Source organism: Oncorhynchus mykiss, chromosome 10, assembly GCF_057628025.1.
Source record: "Oncorhynchus mykiss isolate SJ-2025 chromosome 10, ASM5762802v1, whole genome shotgun sequence".
Classification (NCBI taxonomy): Eukaryota; Metazoa; Chordata; class Actinopteri; order Salmoniformes; family Salmonidae; genus Oncorhynchus; species Oncorhynchus mykiss.
Window position 1 is genome coordinate 35,135,850 of NC_143031.1, and position 19,320 is coordinate 35,155,169.

Sequence of the window (19,320 nt, forward strand, 5' to 3'; positions counted from 1 at the left end):
TCTCCTCTCCTTGTTTTTCCTATTGTACAACTTCATCCATAATCACGGTTTTATATTGTATGCTGAATCACATTAAGTTCCACTCAAATAGTGATAGAAGGTTTGGGAAGAAATAGCTGTGTATGTGTGTGTTACATCCACCCTTACATAGTCCTTAGCAACACTGTGTGTATGTTGTGTGGATTCAGAAGCCTCTGATGCCATGAGGTGACATACTGTATGTGTATAAGGTGGAGGAAGGACTGGGACTGTCTGTGTTTAGGGAGACTGGGATTATACACACATACAGCCAAGCAGCACCCCCTCTGTCCCCCAGGCTTAAAGCTCATTTATGCATGATCTGCAAATGTGGTCAGAGGCGCAGTACGGATGGCGTGAGGCAATTGCGGAGCCTCGGGAGGCATGCAGAGGCCAAATTGAGCTCTGTACCGCATCGCTGTGTGCCTCTCACATTTTGTAACAATACGGAGGGCTCCGTGTAGCTCCGCATTGGCATGATTGGTTGATGGTAGGTGGAGGCGGAAGGTCCTGTATGAACACAAACTCACTTTGTTGACAACTTCCTTCACAACAGTTCTGCGCTGCTCGGCAAAGCGCAAGAAAAATGAATGCCCTGACCTCTGCAGAGGCCATATCACTGTAAATGCTGCACGGCCAATGCAGACATCGGATTGATCGTGCCTTTTATCCTTCCTTCACGGTGTACTCACTGATGGCTTAATAGAGTCTAGGCCACTTGTAAAACTCATTCCATGGAGGGCTGAGTGTCTGCAGGTTCACTCCTCCCTTACTTGATTGATGAAATTAGTAAGGAACTCCCCTCGCCTGGTTGTTTAGGTCTTAATTGAAAGGAAAAACCAAACACCAGCAGACACTAGGCCCTCCATGGGAGGAGTTTGACACCCCTGGGCTAGACTGACTGAATGCTTTGTTTGTTTAGGGAACTATATCATCAATTAGATCTGAATAACACTGTCATATATCTAGGAAACAGACATGTGAAACAAAGTTTGTTCATTCCATTTCATTTCTTAGCTTTTCAAAGAAACAAAGTGACATTGTTTACATCACAGGCAATAATCATCAACATTATTCTGTTTTGAACAGAAATCTTTTCCATAACATTTCCATGAACCTCATGCCCATATCCCTCCCCTGAAGCCTACCCCCTTATACACAGAATTCTGTGCATACTCATAGATCCTTGTCCTTCTCCTCTTTACAATAGAATACATCAGTCAGTCATAGTATTATTAATAGCATTAAAATAAGTACACAGCTCTCTCCTAACAGGAAACATTACCCTGATTGTACTTAAAATACCTTTTTCCCACAACAACAGGTATAACCTTTGATACGGTGAGGGGTCTCAGTATATAAAGTACCAGTCTAAAGTTTGGACACGCCTACTCATTCAAGGGTTTTTCTATATTTTTTTTACTATTTTCTACATTGTAGAACAATAGTGAAGACATAGAAACTATGAAATAACACATATTGAATCATGTAGTAACCAATTTTTTTTTTAAACAAATCAAAATATCTTACATTTGAGATACTTCAAAGTAGCCACCCTTTGCCATGATGACAGCTTTGCACACTCTTGGCATTCTCTCAACCAGCTTCATGAGGTAGTCATCTGCAATGCATTTCAATTAAAAGGTGTGCCTTGTTAAAAGTTCATTTGTGGAATTTCTTTCCTTCTTAATGCATTTGAGCCAATCAGTTGTGCTGTGACAAGGTAGGGGTGGTATACAGAAGATAACCCTATTTGGTAAAAGACCATGTCCATATTATGGCAACAACAGCTCAAATAAGCAAAGAGAAACGACAGTCCATCATTACTTTAAGACATGATGATTAGTCAAAAAGGAACATTTTAAGAATTTTTAACGTTTCTTCAGGTGCAGTCGCAAAAACCATCAAGCGCTATGATGAAACTGGCTCTCATGAGGACCGCCACAGGAAAGGGAGACCCAGGGTTACCTCTGCTGCAGAGGATAAGTTCATTAGAGTTACCAACCTCGGGAATCTGCAATTAACTGCACCTCAGATTGCAGTCCAAGTAACAGACACATCTCAACATCAACTGTTCAGAGTAGACTGAGTGAATCAGTCCTTCATGGTCTAATTGCTGCAAAGAAACCACTACTAAAAGGACACCAATAATAAGAGGAGACTTGCTTGGGTCAAAAAAAAAAAGCAATGAACATTAGACCGGTGGAAATCTGTCCTTAGGTCTGATGAGTCCAAATTTGAGATTTTTGGTTCCAACCGCCTTGTCTTTGTGAGATGCAGAGTAGGTGAATGGATGATCTCTGCATGTGTGGTTCCCACGGTGAAGCATGGAGGAAGTGGTGTGGGCGTGCTTTGCTGGTGACACCGTCTGGGATTTATTTAGAATTCAAGGCACACTTAACCAGCATGGCTACCACAGCATTCTGCAGCAATATGCCATCCCATCTGGTTTGTGCTTAGTGGGACTATAATTTGTTTTCAACAGGACAATGATCTAAAACACACCTACAGGCTGTGTAAGGGCTATTTGACCAAGGAGAGTGATGGAGTGCTGCATCAGATGACCTGGCCTCCACAGTCACCCGACCTCAACCCAATTGAGATGGTTTGGGATGAGTTTGACCGCAGAGGGAAGGAAAAGCAGCCAACAACTGCTCAGAATATGTGGCAACTCCTTCAAGACTGTTGGAAAAGCAATCCAGGTGACTACCTCATGAAGCTGGTTGAGAGAATGCCAAGATTGTGCAAAGCGTTCATCAAGGCAAAGGGTGGCTACTTTGAAGAATCTCAAATGTAAGATATTTTGATTTGTTTAACACTTTTTTGGTTACTAAATGATTTCCTATAAGTTATTTCATAGTTTTGATGTCTTCACTATTATTCTACAATGTAGAAAATGGTAAAAAAAAAAATGAATGAGTAGGTGTGTCCAAACTTTTGACAGGTACTGTATGTCTCATTTCTACATCACTTTGTACACGTCTCTGCAGTTCACCAAACTAAGAATCTTCAGACTTGTCAAACTTCTGGTTATTCTAGAATGCAAAGCGCCTTTATACAGCTGCTGTGTGGTATTATGTGAGAGTTAATATTGAAAATAATAAGGCATTAAAAGATGGTCTAATGATACCCAGTCCAACCGAAAGACTCTTAACTGGACTTGGCCTTGGCCACGGTAGTTAAGTGAACCAAAACGTAGGGGACCTTCTCAGACGACCTTGGGGATTTAAGACCAACTGTCACGTCTGTTCAAATTCTTTAGACATGATTATGAGGTAAGAGAAGCTCATGAATGGAAATCCCCAATTAATAATAATCATTTTAAGAGAATAAAAAAGAAAGGTATATTATAAAAGTCACATCAAGCAATGCCATTGGCCTGTATGGTGAGACAAACTTAAGATCAAAAACAGAGTAAGTCTACCATAGTGAAGTATGAGTAATCCATTGATCTATGGCTGTGTTTACACAGGTAGCCCAATACTGATGTTTTTTCCACTAATTGGTCTTTCGACCGATTACATAAGATCTTTTCACATCAGATTTTTTTCATAGTTGATCTGATTGGTCTAAATACCAATTACTGAAAAATAGATTAGAATTGGGCTTCCTGTGTGAACACAGCCTATGTAATACAGGATTTTGGCACTAAAGTTCTCTGCATTAAAGCACAAGATACTGGCAGTAATGGGCTATGTTCAAATGGTTAAAGGGATTTCATAAAACTGAATCACCACATCAAAAATACCACTTGTTTTTTTCTGCAAGAATATCTAACTGGTACGGAAAGGGAAGTGGGATATAAGGGAAGGGGGGACTTAGTGAAAATGAGTGAGGGTAACCGTTAGTGTGTGGACACCAAATAACACAGGCAGCCAGGCACTTGAGTGTCTTTTTCGGATGCACAGAGGACGTAGCCTGGTGCCTGATCTGTTTGTGCTGTCTTGAGTTGGCAAGAAAGAACAAACAGATCTCGGACCAGGCTACAGGGGATGTGTGTGTGATACGATTTTCAGTCACTGTGGTTATAAAGCATGTGGGAAAGAAATTAATATTATTATTCCATAAATAACAATGACCCTGTTGATCATTGTGGGAGGCCATAACGTGGTCTGGAAATATCTTCAATAACTGATCTCCAGCACCACTGTAATCATGCTCTTTCTCTCGCACCTGCACGCACAGCATTCTTTAATCACATTGATCACACATTCAATACCGTTCTCAGCCTGTTAGTGTCATAATATTCTGGCAAACACAAGTAGTAAATGTCACAGCAGTAAATGTGAAGACTATCAACCTCACCTACTCAGCTGAACCACACGGATGACTATTCAAATGTGTGTGTGTGGTTGGCATTATACAGCGCTGGTTTTTGGCTTAGCTCCAGCTGGTACTGGTAGGGTTCAGGCAGGAGAGGAAACGAGAGCGTTCATTGTGGCTGAAGAGTGAGGCACAGCATAAAGTAAAGAGGCTATTCTTTTAGCACAGTTCAAACACAGTAAGGCAGTTTGATTATGCTTACTATATAACTAAAACTCTGTTTCCTGTCATTTTCAACATATTTACAATATTCTTAACACAAAATGACATTTGAGACATAAACATACTTTTCCCTCTCACAGACCAGTTCCAGATTCCCTGTGTAAAAATGTCTACAAACAAAACATTAGGCACTTTTTAAAAAGTATAATATATATATAGATGTATTTATTTATGTAGCTTTCATCAACATATGTATACTATATACTTTTTAGTATGTACCTTTCTACCATTTCACATTTGTATAACAATTTCCATAAGATTATGTTAAGGAAAAAAACAAACAAATGTAATCTTGATTGGCTATATTCTTCTACCTCAGCGAACCCTGTTGTGTTGGTTTGGACCAGTAGTCTTTTGGCACACATTAGTATTGGATAGCAACAACTGGACAGGATGACAAAGAGTTAATGATGATTTGATGGGTTTGCCTTCACCTCTCTTACTCCTCTTCCAGTGAGAAAGGTCAACCAATCCCACCATGGTTAGTTAGGACAGTGCTGCTCAACGCCAGGAGCCATGTCCAGATGAAGATGGATCATTAACATTCTGAAAGAAAAGAGGAAATGTAGATGTTAACAAACAAATCATAACAAAACCCAAAAGGAGAGGTCTGGATCTAAGATGTACACCTTCGTAGCCTAATGGGAAAATCTCTTTCTCCATCTCGCTCACATATGGCTGTAACTGTAATGTCAATCAATAGAACGTTTTTCTTGTCTTCCTCGCTGTCTGTACACAGGTCATTTAACAATGCCACTAGAATATTTTTCAGTCTGAGAGTGAGCTATACGGAATCCCCCACCCATTTCATTATGTGACATTTTTGAAAGCCGCAACAAATAAATTACATTTCTGTTTTGGATTTAGCATTACAAAAGTATGGGTTTTGAAAGATAAATTAACATTACATCTGTGAGTGTATCACTGAAGTAAAGCAGGTTTAGTTAACACACAAATTGCACACAGCACAATAGAACATTCAGGAAGAAAAGAGAATCGTCACAGGGCCACTGTGACGAATGATCTCTCATGGAAGTGTTGAAGTGGATGTTTGTGGGCATCACTATAGAGTAAGTAGAACGACACAGAAGGATATCAGGGTTCTGCTTGGGAGCAACCAGCTTGGGGATGAGGATTGGAGCCAAACAGGGCAAAGGGGAGTAAACACTAAACCCAAACACAAAACAAGGGGCGCTTGGCATGCTGGGGAAGTGTTTCAGTGGTGGCAACAACACAACACATTCCACTCCTGCTACACTAGATATGAGTCAACAAAATAACAACAGCAGACCCGTTATAATGTGATCAAATCAAATAATTATACATTTTTAAAATAACAAAATATTTGTAGAGTCTGAAGAAACCGTTTTTAAACAGGGTAGCCTACGGTCACTCACTACTCATCTACAGCACAAGAAGCACAGACAAAAATACTTCATGAATCCACAGTCCACATCCACAATCCTCAGATCAGAGGGATTCTGCTCTGTTCTGCCCACCAGCCACATCTGTCTCCTCCACTGTTACAGTTAATGCTCCTGCAGTTCCCTCAGTCCGCGCTGGAAACTCTCAACACAAGCACTTGTGTAAAGAGCTGAAATAAGGACTTCTCTTTCCTTCTTACCACACTCCTCAAGAGTTCTCAGCACTCTTCTCTCTCTAATTCCTTTTGATTACAAAGTGCAACACGCGGGATATGAACCCAGGTCTCCAACAGGAGCAACCAACATCTTAGACCATTAGACCAAGAGGAAATTCCCTGTTGGCTCAAGGGCAGACACTGGTTTTGAAGTTTGCAGGCATAGCTACCTAAACAAGTGACCATGTCCAACTCATGTCCACTACAAAATCATCTGCATTCTGTTGCCATAATTCAATATTTCAACATCCACAACTAAATACAAATCATTCAGCCCCAACTATTCATATCTCCATTTGACGGCAGTAAAGAAAATGTCAATGACAATCCATAACCCTCTCTCGTCTCCTGCATCATCCTCTATTCCAATGCAGGCTTAAAAAAACACCTCCAGTCAATGGATCATGCACTCTGGAATCCATCTCTATAAAATATACAAACACAACATCTTACGGTATTTGCCATGTGAAAGCCAAAAGACAACAAGACACCCACACATTAACACAAACACCTGGCGACAGTCCTGGCCCCTCCACCTCCACCCATGTGAAATGGCTCATTACCAGCAGACAAATCAATTAGCTTCGCTCTCTGAACGCCCACTTGTGAAAATGAGAGACTCTCATTATACAACCCTCAGCCTGGCAGACAGCTATACAACCCTCAGCCTGGCAGACAGTTATACAACCCTCAGCCTGGCAGACAGCTCAACACTTCTTCTCACAGACCGGAATCCAAGTTGCACATCAGACATGGCTGAAAGCTTTAGGGTGAAAACAAGGATCCATAGATCAAGTGTATTTGGCTGGCTGAGTGTTGAATGTTGCACTGAGAGGAGTAGCCACTTTATGTTTGGTGATTGTTGTTACCACACAAGAGCTGTGTGGGCTGTTTAATCACACACTAAAGGTTAAGCACATTGGGGTTGATGAAATGGCTTCATAACAAGGAGGAGATGAAGAAGAGAGTGTGAAAATAGGTTGTGAAGGTGAAAACAGCCTGGGTGGAACAGGGCAATTTGGCAAGGGTGGGTGGGGGCAGAAGGATCAGGATAAAAACAACAACACTTTCAGTGGCATTACTAAGGAAACGAAGCGAATAGGACTTCCTTTGACGTAAGGAAAATCAAAGAACCAAAAATACCTGCCTCCTTTCTCCAGGCTCTGTAACATACTGCACATGCTGCTGACACAGGGCTCAGGAGTCATTATTAGACATACAGCGGGGCAAAACAAGTATTTAGTCAGCCACCAATTGTGCAAGTTCTCCCACTTAAAAAGATGAGAGAGCCTGTAATTTTCATCATAGGTACACTTCAATTATGACAGACGAAATGAGAAAAAAAATCCAGAAAATCACATTGTAGGATTTTTTATGAATTTATTTGCAAATTATGGTGGAAAATAAGTATTTGGTCACCTACAAACAAGCAAGATTTCTGGCTCTCACAGACCTGTAACTTCTTCTTTAAGAGGCTCCCCTGTCCTCCACTCATTACCTGTATTAATGGCACCTGTTTGAACTTGTTATCAGTATAAAAGACACCTGTCCAAAACCTCAAACAGTCACACTCCAAACTCTACTATGGCCAAGACCAAAGAGCTGTCAAAGGACACCAGAAACAAAATTGTAGACCTGCAGCAGGCTGGGAAGACTGAATCTGCAATAGGTAAGTAGCTTGGTTTGAAGAAATCAACTGTGGGAGCAATTATTAGGAAATGGAAGACATACAAGACCACTGATAATCCCCCTCGATCTGGGGCTCCACGCAAGATCTCACCCCATGGAGTCAAAATGATCACAAGAATGGTGAGCAAAAATCCCAGAACCACACGGGGGGGACCTAGTGAATGACCTGCAGAGAGCTGTGACCAATGTAACAAAGCCTACCATCAGTAACACACTACGCTGCCAGGGACTCAAATCCTGCAGTGCCAGACGTGTCCCCCTGCTTAAGCCAGTACATGTCCAAGCCCGTCTGAAGTTTGCTAGAGCGCATTTGGATGATCCAGAAGAAGATTGGGAGAATGTCATATGGTCAGATGAAACCAAAATATAACTTTTTGGTAAAAACTCAACTCGTCGTGTTTGGAGGATAAAGAATGCAGAGTTGCATCCAAAGAACACCATACCAACTGTGAAGCATGGGGGTGGAAACATCATGCTTTGGGGCTGTTTTTCTGCAAAGGGACCAGGACGACTGATCCGTGTAAAGGAAAGAATGAATGGGTCCATGTATAGTGAAATTTTGAGTGAAAACCTCCTTCCATCAGCAAGGGCATTGAAGATTAAACGTGGCTGGGTCTTTCAGCATGACAATGATCCCAAACACACCGCCCGGGCAACAAAGGAGTGGCTTCGTAAGAAGCATTTCAAGGTCCTGGAGTGGCCTAGCCAGTCTCCAGATCTCAACCCCATAGAAAATCTTCGGAGGGAGTTGAAAGTCCGTGTTGCCCAGCAACAGCCCCAAAACATCACTGCTCTAGAGGAGATCTGCATGGAGGAATGGGCCAAAATACCAGCAACAGTGTGTGAAAACCTTGTGAAGACTTACAGAAAACGTTTGACCTCTGTCATTGCCAACAAAGGGTATATAGCAAAGTATTGAGATACATTTTTGTTATTGACCAAATACTTATTTTCCACCATAATTTGCAAATAAATTCATTAAAAATCCTACAATGTGATTTTCTGGATTTTTCTTCCTAATTTTGTCTGTCATAGTTGAAGTGTACCTATGATGAAAATTATAGGCCTCTCTCATCTTTTTAAGTGGGAGAACTTGCACAATTGGTGGCTGACTAAATACTTTTTTGCTCCACTGTACGCTGACAGCAAACAATCTCTACCACAGGTAATGAAGACCACTGACACTGGTCAGGGCCCAGGGGATGACATGGTTTTACACACAGCCTGCTGACCACCAGACATGTCATAGTTTATGGTTCAACTTCAGTCATCCGGTTCTAAAGGAGGATATCATGTAACCTAACCTGTATTCCACAGTTCTTTAAACACGGCTTACCCTAAAGGGTCTCCTTGACCTGAGAAGTAGTCATTAATTAGACCAGCAGTAAACACTCTAGAAAAGGGTGTCCTTGCGACAGTAACAATAGCATTTATAAAGGCAATCATCATGTAAAACAGCTAAGAGGGTAAAGGTTACAACGAAACAAACAGTCAAACTTTTTTTATGTGTGTACTCCAGAATTAAGAATTCATTAACTGTATTTGGGTAGAATTAAGGGGGATGTAAATATTGTGTGTATTTCTCTCTCTACCCAATTAAATACCAGTGTAATCCAGAGGTGGTGGGGCTAGGGTAGGCCTTTATCAGGTTGTATAAACTAAAACAGTGCTAGTTTACCACACACAGCATCTGCTGTGTTCTTAGGCTATTAATGCTAATAATTTTACATAATAGTTGGGTGCCAGTGCCACTCCGATCTACTGCAACCCCTATACAATGGAAGCCATTATTTATCCAGCCATCATTGGGCTACATTTTAGCTTTCATAAGCCAGCACAATCCATTGTCTAGAACATCCTGATCTCATAGCATTTCATATTATTATGTACATAAATCTGTGACTCTCCATTTAATGCTATGTTACAATTCATATGATATGTGTTACTTTGTGAATGTCCATCACCCATTTCATATGATATGTTACGAATTACAATTTGTATTATATGTTACGAATATGCAAAATGTATCATATGTTACAAATTCTAGCTAGCTGGCTAATGTTACCTAGGCTATGGGTTAGGGGTTAGGGTTAAGTTTAGGAGTTAGATTAAAGGGGTTAAAGTTAGGGTTAGGGGAAGGGTTAGTTAAAAGGGTTAAGGTAAGGGGAAGGGTTAGCTAACATGCTAATTAGTTGCAAAGTTGCTAATTAGCTAAAATGCTAAAGTTATCCACGATGAGATTTGAACACAACCTTTGGGTTGGTAGACATTTGCGTTATACGCCCACCTATCCAATCCACTTTAGATTTTTCCTTAAGTAACCATCTGTGTTATGTGACCATATCAAATGTAACATATCATACTAATTTGAGTGTCACGGATTTAAGTTTACTATGTTACGTGTATTCTAGGAGACCAGGCTGCTCAGAGAAGGACAAAAAGGTGACATGGTTTATTTGAGAAAGGAGTATTTGTGTTGCATGCTTCCCTCTGTATAAAAATGACTTTGCCCTTGCAAACTCTGATGGTGATATAAGATTGTTTTTCAACTCAAGGGAGGCAGAAGTCATTTTAAGTAAGGATGCCAGCCAACACCTCAACTCTGAGCCTCAACCCTGCACATTTTTGTATACATTTCTTTACTTCAATTTATTTAGTAAATCTTTTCTTAACTGTTATTTTTCTTAAACCTGCATTGTTGGTTAAGGGCTTGTAAGGAAGTAAAGAAGCATTTCACAGTGCATGTGTACAATTTGATTTGTGTGCAAGAAATTTACTCCATAACAAAGATTTCGGTAACACTTTCTCTGACACCCAGCGTCATAACAGAATGCCAAGAGTGTGTAAAGCTGTCATCAAGGCAAAGGGTGGCTACTTTGAAGAATCTAATATAAAATATTTTTGGATTTGTTCAAAACTTTTTTGGTTACTACATAATTCCATTTGTTATTTCATAGTTTTGATACCTTCACTATTATTCTACAATGTAGAAAATAGTCAAAATAAAGAAATCCTAGAATGAGTAGATGTGTCTAAACTTTTGACTGGTACTGTATATATATTTTTTTATTGACCATATTAAATTATCATTGTATTTACGCACACATTGATGTCAGACAATGTACCACAATGCTCTGTTGCTGATGACTGGGATGAATGCAGGAGCAGATTTAAGGAGCAGGACAAGACACCCTCTTTTTGGTAAAATAAATGACTAACATACCCATTAGTGTGTGTTTGAGTGATAACACAGAGAGAGAACAGGTGTTGAGTAACTTTACCTTTTCCATCTTTCCTGCTGCTCTGGTGAAGTGCCCTCCGCTCCTCTGATTTGAAGAAATCAATACTGGCGTAGCCAGGATTGTTCCCCAAACCAGTAATGTCTCCCATCATGACTCCCCCACCAGCCCCATTGTGGACTGGAGCGAAGATGTTATGGGGGGCAGTGGCTCCCCCCTCCAGTTCATTCTGAGAGCTGTCCTTATTAAAGGCCAGGTCCAGATCAATGTAGTTAAGGCCTTGTTTAGCAGACCCAGAGGACGAAGCCTGGGATGCGACTGCATCTGACTGGGCATTCTCCCATGGTGAACCCCTCTCTAGTCCTCCTTGTCGATGAGGTGCTGCTGCTTGGGCACTATCCAAGAACAAGGAGCCTGAGGAGGACAGCTGGAGGGGGAGAGGGGGAGGAGTAATGATGAATGTCTCAGAGCGGTGGCGTCTCCGTCCCAGTTGGTCGCCCCTGCCAACCCTGTCTCTGGCCAGCCTGCTGCTCTGGTTCTGGTCAGGAGATGAGTAGGACCTTGCTGAGGGGAAGTCCAAGCCTGATTCCTGCTCCATTGATGAAGCTTGGGCAGCATGCATGGCGGGCGCTGCAGGGTTAGGCTCTGAAACTATGCTGAAGGCCATCTCTGTGTAGTTTGTATATGAAGTGGGTAAGTCTGTTGGCACTGCAGCCCTATGCCCACCTACAATGCCCTCTGCTGCCCTAGCAGAGGGCCTATTACGGGCCACAACTGGGGGCTTGGGGCCAATAGCTGGGGGTGGGCAAAAAGGTGATTTAACAGGGGTCCCAGTGGATGGGCAAGGGGAGTTTCCCAACCCCAAATCCATGTTGACGTACTCAGTAGAGGCAGCCAAGGCAGCGGAGGTGGCCAGCGGTGCAGAGAAGCTGCGGGGGAGGTTGGTGGAGCCACGGTGGCAGAGGGCTGGACGGTGACGGGGCCTCTGGGTTCCATGGGTCACTGACAGTCCGTGCTCTGGCCCCCACTGGCCCCCTCTCCTACCCCCCACGTCACCACCCCTGAACACTATGCTGACATACTCCCCAGGGCTCTGAGGCTCTGTGGGGAAGAGGTTCTCCTTAACCCTGGGCAAGGTGTTAGCTTTAGACATGTCCACAGACACACTGAGGGGACGAGGCTTCCTCTGCTGGCCCCCTGGGCCATGCGATACACGTTTCTGCTGATAGGATCCATCCTTAGAGCGTGCTCCCCCGTTCCTGAACCCTGGCCCTGTTCTTGTTAGTCGTAGCCCTCCCCCAGCTGCCACTGACATGGGCCGATCCTCCAGGCTCTCACTGCTAGCTGAGCTGGAAGAGAAGGAGGAAGAGGAGAGGGAGAGTTGACAGCCTCCTGCAGGGCCAACTGTGGCTGTGTCCCTCTTGCTGTAGCCCACTTGTCCACCCCGATTTCCAGCACTGTCTTGGTCACTATGACCCCCCTCCTTCCTTTTCCCTTGATCCAAGTCATCCTCAAAGCGTGTGGAGAGCGTGTGTTTGTAGGATCGTGGCAGAGAGAAGTAGGAGTAGACCATCTTGTGTTGTAGCGGGTTCTGTTCAGGTTGCGAGGGGGGTGTGCTGCAAGCCGAGCGGATACTGATAGGAGACATGTTCATGTAGTCACTGCCAGCCCGGCTCTCCATGCTGCCCCGGCTCCCCCATATGGCCATTCCATGCATGTCTGGGGAGCAGCTGCTGTTGGGGGACATGACCATGTAGCCCTCTGAGACAGGCAGACTGATGTGTTGGGGGGGGGACACGCTGCTGTTGGGGGTCATGGCCATGTACTCATCATCAGCCCCAGGCTTGGCGCTGACGTCAGACACGGCCACAGACAGGGAGAGGGAAAAAGGAGGAGCCGTCACTCCAGGTAACATGGACATGTAGCCACTGTCCACTGGTCCCCCTCCTCCTCCTCCCGCCTCTCCTCGGACCACATCAACCCTCACCTGGGTCTCCCCAACGACGGACCCTGCTTCCAAGCCCCCTGCTGCGAAGCCTCCTGATCCGCGCCGCCGTGACACAAAGGCGTCCCTGCTAACACTCCGTGACATGACGGCGTACTCTTGGTTCGTATCCTCCTCTTCCTCCTTCCTACGAGGGGCCAGGCATTCGTGGGCAGTCAGGGGCAGGGAGGCCCTCTTGCTGAGGAGTCTGCGCTCTGCCTCACACTCCCTGCTGGAGGAGCGCCGCAGCATCCTGCGGCCCTGAGGACGCTGATGGGACCCAGGGAGGCTCTCTCTCTGGCCCATCACTATGTAGCTGGAAGAGCCCTCTACATGAGCATGGTGTCCCATTCCACCATTGGACCCTCCAGGTAGACTGGGGACCAGTAGGGAGTGCTCTCCAGGGCTGGAGCCATACTCGTCTGAGGAGCCATAGTCACTAGGGGAACCCGACACAGATACTCTCTGAGGGACGCGGGTGTAAGAACAGATCGCTACACCTCCCATTGCCCCTCCGACTAGTCCACACTCTGAGCCATGACCAGAGCTGGAGGAAAGGCTTGGGGCTGGGGAGGTGGCTGGGTTGGGGGTGTAGCGGGCCAGGCTGAGAGTGATCTTAGCTGGGGTTGGAGCTCTGGTGGGCTTAGGTCTCAGGGTGGGTGTAGTGGAACAAGATCCGTTCAGGCTGGGACTGGAGCTTGCCCATGCCCCTCTGGCTCCACCTCCACCCTCCTCCGTCCTTCCCCCGATGCTGGCTGTGCGTGCCCTGGGGAACCCGTGGCGTGGCGTTGGTGAAGTGCTGGTGCAGTTGGCCCCACCTGCTCCAGGGGTCTCAGTCCGGGCTCGTCTGCCAAAGCCCACCTGGCTGGGGGGCAGATTGGGGTGGTGGCGGCGGGTGGGGACACTGATGGGGTTGGAGGCGGTGCCCCCGCCGCCTGTAGCACCCACAGACTGAGACTTACTGCGCTGGCGGAACTCCTCACTCAGTGCCTTCATGGCCTCCAGCAGGGTCTCATGCATGTTCTGGGCCACCACCGAGTCCTCCACCTGCATCCAGAACTCCCCAGGCCCCGTCATGGCCGAGCGGCCCACCTCGATGAAGAAGAAGTTCTCCGAGTGGCCGCAGCGACGCACGTTCATCAGTTGTAGGACCACGGCGGCCACGTCAGAGTTGAGCTTGACAAAGTTGACCGTCTTGTCGGTCAGGCACAGACGGTGGATGCCCACTAGATTTCGGGCCTGGCCAAGCCCTTTAGGCCACACCTTGACCTGCCACACCTCCTTGAAGGTGGGGCCTGGAGGAGAGGGGAGTCCACACTCTCCACCACTACCACAGTCCTCTGGGTTTTTACCTGCAGAAAATCAGGATGAAGACACATCTCTATAAACAACAAGACAGAAAACTATGCAAATAGATATAGAGACAGAGAAAGCCAGACAAATGTTGGAAATAGAATTGACAATATTCGGAGGAATCATGGGGTAGCACAAGACGAGAGTTGACAGTCAGGAGACAAAAATATTGTATACAATATTCATATATTATCAAGGTTAGAGTGACCGTCAGTTGTAGCACAATCAGCACATTTAGACACTGAACTCTGACTGGTTAAATATGTGACGAGCCTCATCATTCATCCATGCAGGTTCTGTTTCATGAATGCATTCATAATAAACATTCATTGAACAAAAACACTCATGTAACAAAAGCCCATCCTGCTGCATGATGGTTTAGAGCGTGTGGTGGATTGACATTTGATATTGTGTGAATAAGGCCGTTCTTCAACACTATTTCTATAAAAAAATATTATTGGGTTGGTACAATAAAGACTGTTAATAATCATGAAAATGATCAATCTTTATAACCTACAACATGTAAATACTCTGTAACTACAGATTATTACAAAAGGTAGCCTAGCGGTTAAGAGCCTTGGGCCAGTAACCGAAAGGTTGCTGGTTCGAATCCCTGAGCCCACTAGCTGAAAAATATTTCGATGTGCCCTTGAGCAAGGTACTTAACCCAAATGGCTCGAGTAAGAAGAGACAGCTAAATTACTAAAATGTCAAATGTAAATATAAAATACTGACCATCGCATTGTAACTCCAGATGTGTTTCATTTAGCAACATTATTGCTCCCCTGAAGAAACCCACATCTATTCCTAGGTCTACTGTTTAATTTGTGTAAAAGCTGTAGTCTATAGACATTAATGACATTGGCCTATTTAAAAATTATAAAAATACCATAACCAGAGGTGTAAAATAAAGAAGAAATAATACAAATCATATGCAATAAAATATAGCCACATTATTACAATCATTATTAAGATTATTGATTCCACATTACTACTGAAACGATAGCAGGGTTGGGGTTAGTGTTACAGCATAACAACCTAAACACGAGGGAAACCGATAGAAACCAGTTTTCCAATGAAAGCACGCAGACGCTGCGGATTTCCTCCCTGCCAGGCAACGCCATAGCACAGAAATGTAGGTTATGCGCACGACATGCAGAGGGACGTGTAGAAAAACAAAAACAGAGAGCACTCGGGTGCATGGCTGCGTCCTCTGCAGTAAACGCTTTGAACGATGTTGTGCTGCAGCCTATTTGGTCGCGAATACGAAGAAAAAATCCTATTGGTTCATGCACGTTGCAATAATTGTGTAGGCTAACATGCAGCAAAATGAAAATGACAAAAAAATATTGGTTAATATACCAATAAATGATTCAGATAAGCTACTGCTCAGACACACCGCATGCAGTGGTCCACCACCTCTCTTGAACTGATATGCAACTGTTCATTGGATAGGCCTGTATGTAATATTTATAATAGCAATATCCTGTATTTAAGGTAACATACGCCAAATTTCTACAAAGAGCATCGCACGTGTGATGGGCAATAAAAAAATTAAAAACATGTTATCGCGTTACAGATCTGAATGTGTAATTGATGTCAATCCAGAATTGCTAGCTGGACCAACACTGGCCAATGCAGACTAAATGTGCAAGGAGAATATTGGGCATAGTAAACCCTTGTATGACTTACATTTCCACTGAAGGTCCAGCATGGCCTGGTACCATTCATTCTGGACATCCTCACTGTCTGCTGCAATGGCAAAGCTCTCCCCGCGGGTATACATCACTATCATGTGCTTGTTCTTGGAATCCGCCCGCTTGTTGATGTTGAAGCAAGTCTCCAGATTCAGCGCTTTTTTCGGGACAGGTGACTTGCTTCGGAATTTCTTCTCGTTCTCATAATATTCTAGACGGGCAGGGCCCTCTTCCGAGGCTTCCCTCAAAACGAAAAATCGCCGGTGCATAGATTTCTGCTTACGGAGATACCCGCTTTTCCGAACGTCCTCGTAGCTCTGCTGCTGTTGTAGCAGCTCTGCTGCATGGTTCTCCATTACTAGACAGGTCTCTTGTTTTGCTTGCTTAAAATCTCCCCACTAAAACGAGCAGACGATTCATTAATTATAGCCACATTCCTCTTCTCCTTCTCATATTATCCATAGAGTGAAGCATTAAACGTGCGTGCCCGGAATAAGCGAGCTAATTTGAACATGTGCTATTTATATCAAATCAGCTTTTTCCCTCGTCTGCGTGCACACACAGGCGTGCACATGCGGCGAGCGACGTCTGCACACTGCTCCCTATAGCCAACCTATGCTGCTTGCTGGAGTACTAGGACTACTCCTACTCAGTCTATTTACTGTAGCCTGACCTACTACTCTGCATGGACTCTCACATTGATGCGCCTCTATGCATGTTCATCTACTGCACAGTGATAGCCTGTTATCGCATGTTTCACCATCGATGGACTGATCAATAAATATCCATATGTTAGCCAATAGGCTAAGTCCTATAATTAGCCTATTTATGTGCTTACAGAAGTGCACCTCTTAACTAGCCAGAAGGAGAAAATAAGAGCAGTCAACTACGGAATATATTTTTGCTAGCCATATCACTCAGTTTCTATCCCAACATTTTTTATTAAATTATTCAATGCGGAATCCCTTCTCCTGAGCATTGACATATTTATCAAATCATGCTTTCATCAGAGCGTTTGCGACACCCGTTGGTCACTCCCTGTATGGGTTTATATTTGTGAACATTTTGTGGGCTATACATCAAGCAGACTGCATTGATCTGCCCAGGAGAAGCTACAGGCAATACCAACAGTATTCCTTTTTGGGCGCATAAGTAAACATTCAGCACCGTGGACAGCACCGAGGTCAGCGCTGAAAGCAAAAAGATTCATGCTGATTCAGCAACCACATCCGTGAACAGCGCCACAGTCAGCTTTTCAACACCACCACCGTTAACAGCGCTGCAGTCAACTCTTCAGCACCATGACTGTGAACAGCGCCGTGGTCAGCGCTTCAGCACCACATCTGCGGACAAGGCCACAGTCAATTACTCAGCACCTTGCCACAGAGTTTTCAAACCACATACACAGTTTACAGCAGGTATAAAGGTGCAGCGAAATGCTTATGTGCTATCTTCCTCAACAAAACATTACATTAATCATCAATAACAATCAAAAGAGTCAAGTCAAAAGTAACAAGTAGATGAAGTAATAGAAGAGGTAGTTTGCATAGTAATAATGCTTTATTTACACTATTTACAAATAAACTAAAAGTATGAGGACACCCCTTCAAGTTAATGGATTCAGCAATTTCAGCCCCAGGTGTTGCTGACAGGTGTATAAAATCGAGCACACAGCAATTCAATCTCCATAGACAAACATTGGCAGTAGAATGGCCCGTTCTGAAGAGCTCAGTGACTTTCAGTGTGGCATTGTCATAGGATGCCACCTTTCCAGCAAGTCAGTTCCTAAAATTTCTTCCCTACTAGAGCTGCCCTGTTAAGTGCCGTTATCATGAAGTGGAAATGTCTAGGAGCAACAACGGCTCAGCCGCGAAGCGGTAGGCCACATAAGCTCACAGAGCGGGACCGCAGAGTGCTGAATCACGTAGCACGTATAAATTGCCTGTCCTCGGTTGCAACACTCACTATCAAGTTCCAAACTGCCTCTGGAATCAACATCAACACAATAGCTGTTTGTCGGGAGCTCCATGAAATGGGTTTCCATGGCCGAGTAGCACACATGCCTAAGATCACCATGCGCAATGCCAAGCGTCGGCTGGAGTGGTGTAAAGCTCATTGCCATTGGACTCTGGAGCAGTGGAAATGCGTTCTCTGGAGTGATGAATCACACTTCACCATCTAGCAGTCCTATGGACGAATCTGGGTTTGGCGGCTGCCAGGAGAACGCTAACTGCCCCAATGAATTTGGAGGAGGAGGAATGGTCTGTGGCTGTTTTTTAATGGCTCGAGCTAGGGCCTTTAGTTCCAGTGAGGGGAAACCTTAACGCTACAGCATACAATGACATTCTAGACGATTCTGTGCGTCCAACTTTGTGGCAACAGTTTGGGGAAGGCACTTTCCTGTTTCATCATGACAATGCCCCTTGCACAAAGCGAGGTCCATACAGAAGTGGTTTGTTGAGATCGGTGTGGAAGAACTTGACTGGCCGGCACAAAGCCCTGACCTCAACCCAATCAAACACCTTGGGGATGAATTGGAACGCCGACTGCATACCATGTCTAATCGCCCAAGAGGGGAAGCTGTTATAGCATCAAAGGGGGGACCAAATCCATATTAATACCCATGATTTTGGAATGAGACATTCGGCAAACAAGTGTCCACATACTTTAGGTAATGTGGTGTATTAAGTGTGTTGTGGAATCAATATTATAGAATAGAATAGCAGCATTGACTGTGTGTGTGTGTGTTTATGGGTGTTTGTGTGTAAGGTTGTGTGTAAGGGTTGTGTGTGTGTGTGTAGTCAGTGCAAATAATTTCTAAGGTGCTGATAGTCTCTTTGATGTAAATAGTCTGTGCAGGTCAAAGGTGCAGATAGTCTGTGCAGAGAGACAGCTAGGTTTAGTCTGATGGCCTCCTACCAGCAGTCTGATGGCCTGGTGGTAGGAGCTGTCTCTGAGCCTTTTTGTCTGTGACCCGATACTCCGATACCTCTTGCCAGATGGTAACCGAGTGAACAGTCCGCGGCTCGGGTGACTATCTTTTGGGCCTTCCTCAGACACCGCCTGGTGTAGATGTCCTGGAGGGCAGGTCGCTCGCCCCCAGTGATGTATTGTGCCGTCTCCACCATCGTCCGTAGGGCCTTCTGGTTGAAGACA

At 44.5% G+C, this 19,320-nt stretch overlaps 1 protein-coding gene across 1 annotated transcript; it reads right to left on the bottom strand.

The window, feature by feature from the left end:
• Nucleotides 1-4,192: 4,192 nt before the first annotated feature.
• si:ch211-284e13.4 (insulin receptor substrate 1-B) lies at nt 4,193-18,652 on the bottom strand. The gene is made up of 3 exons (XM_021618189.3): nt 16,160-18,652; nt 11,173-14,466; nt 4,193-5,109 (listed from the first exon to the last, which is right to left on the bottom strand). The coding sequence occupies exons 1-3, from the start codon at nt 16,518-16,520 to the stop codon at nt 5,102-5,104; spliced, it is 3,663 nt and encodes a 1,220-aa protein (XP_021473864.3). The 5' UTR covers nt 16,521-18,652; the 3' UTR covers nt 4,193-5,101.
• Between the last annotated feature and the right edge of the window lie 668 nt (nt 18,653-19,320).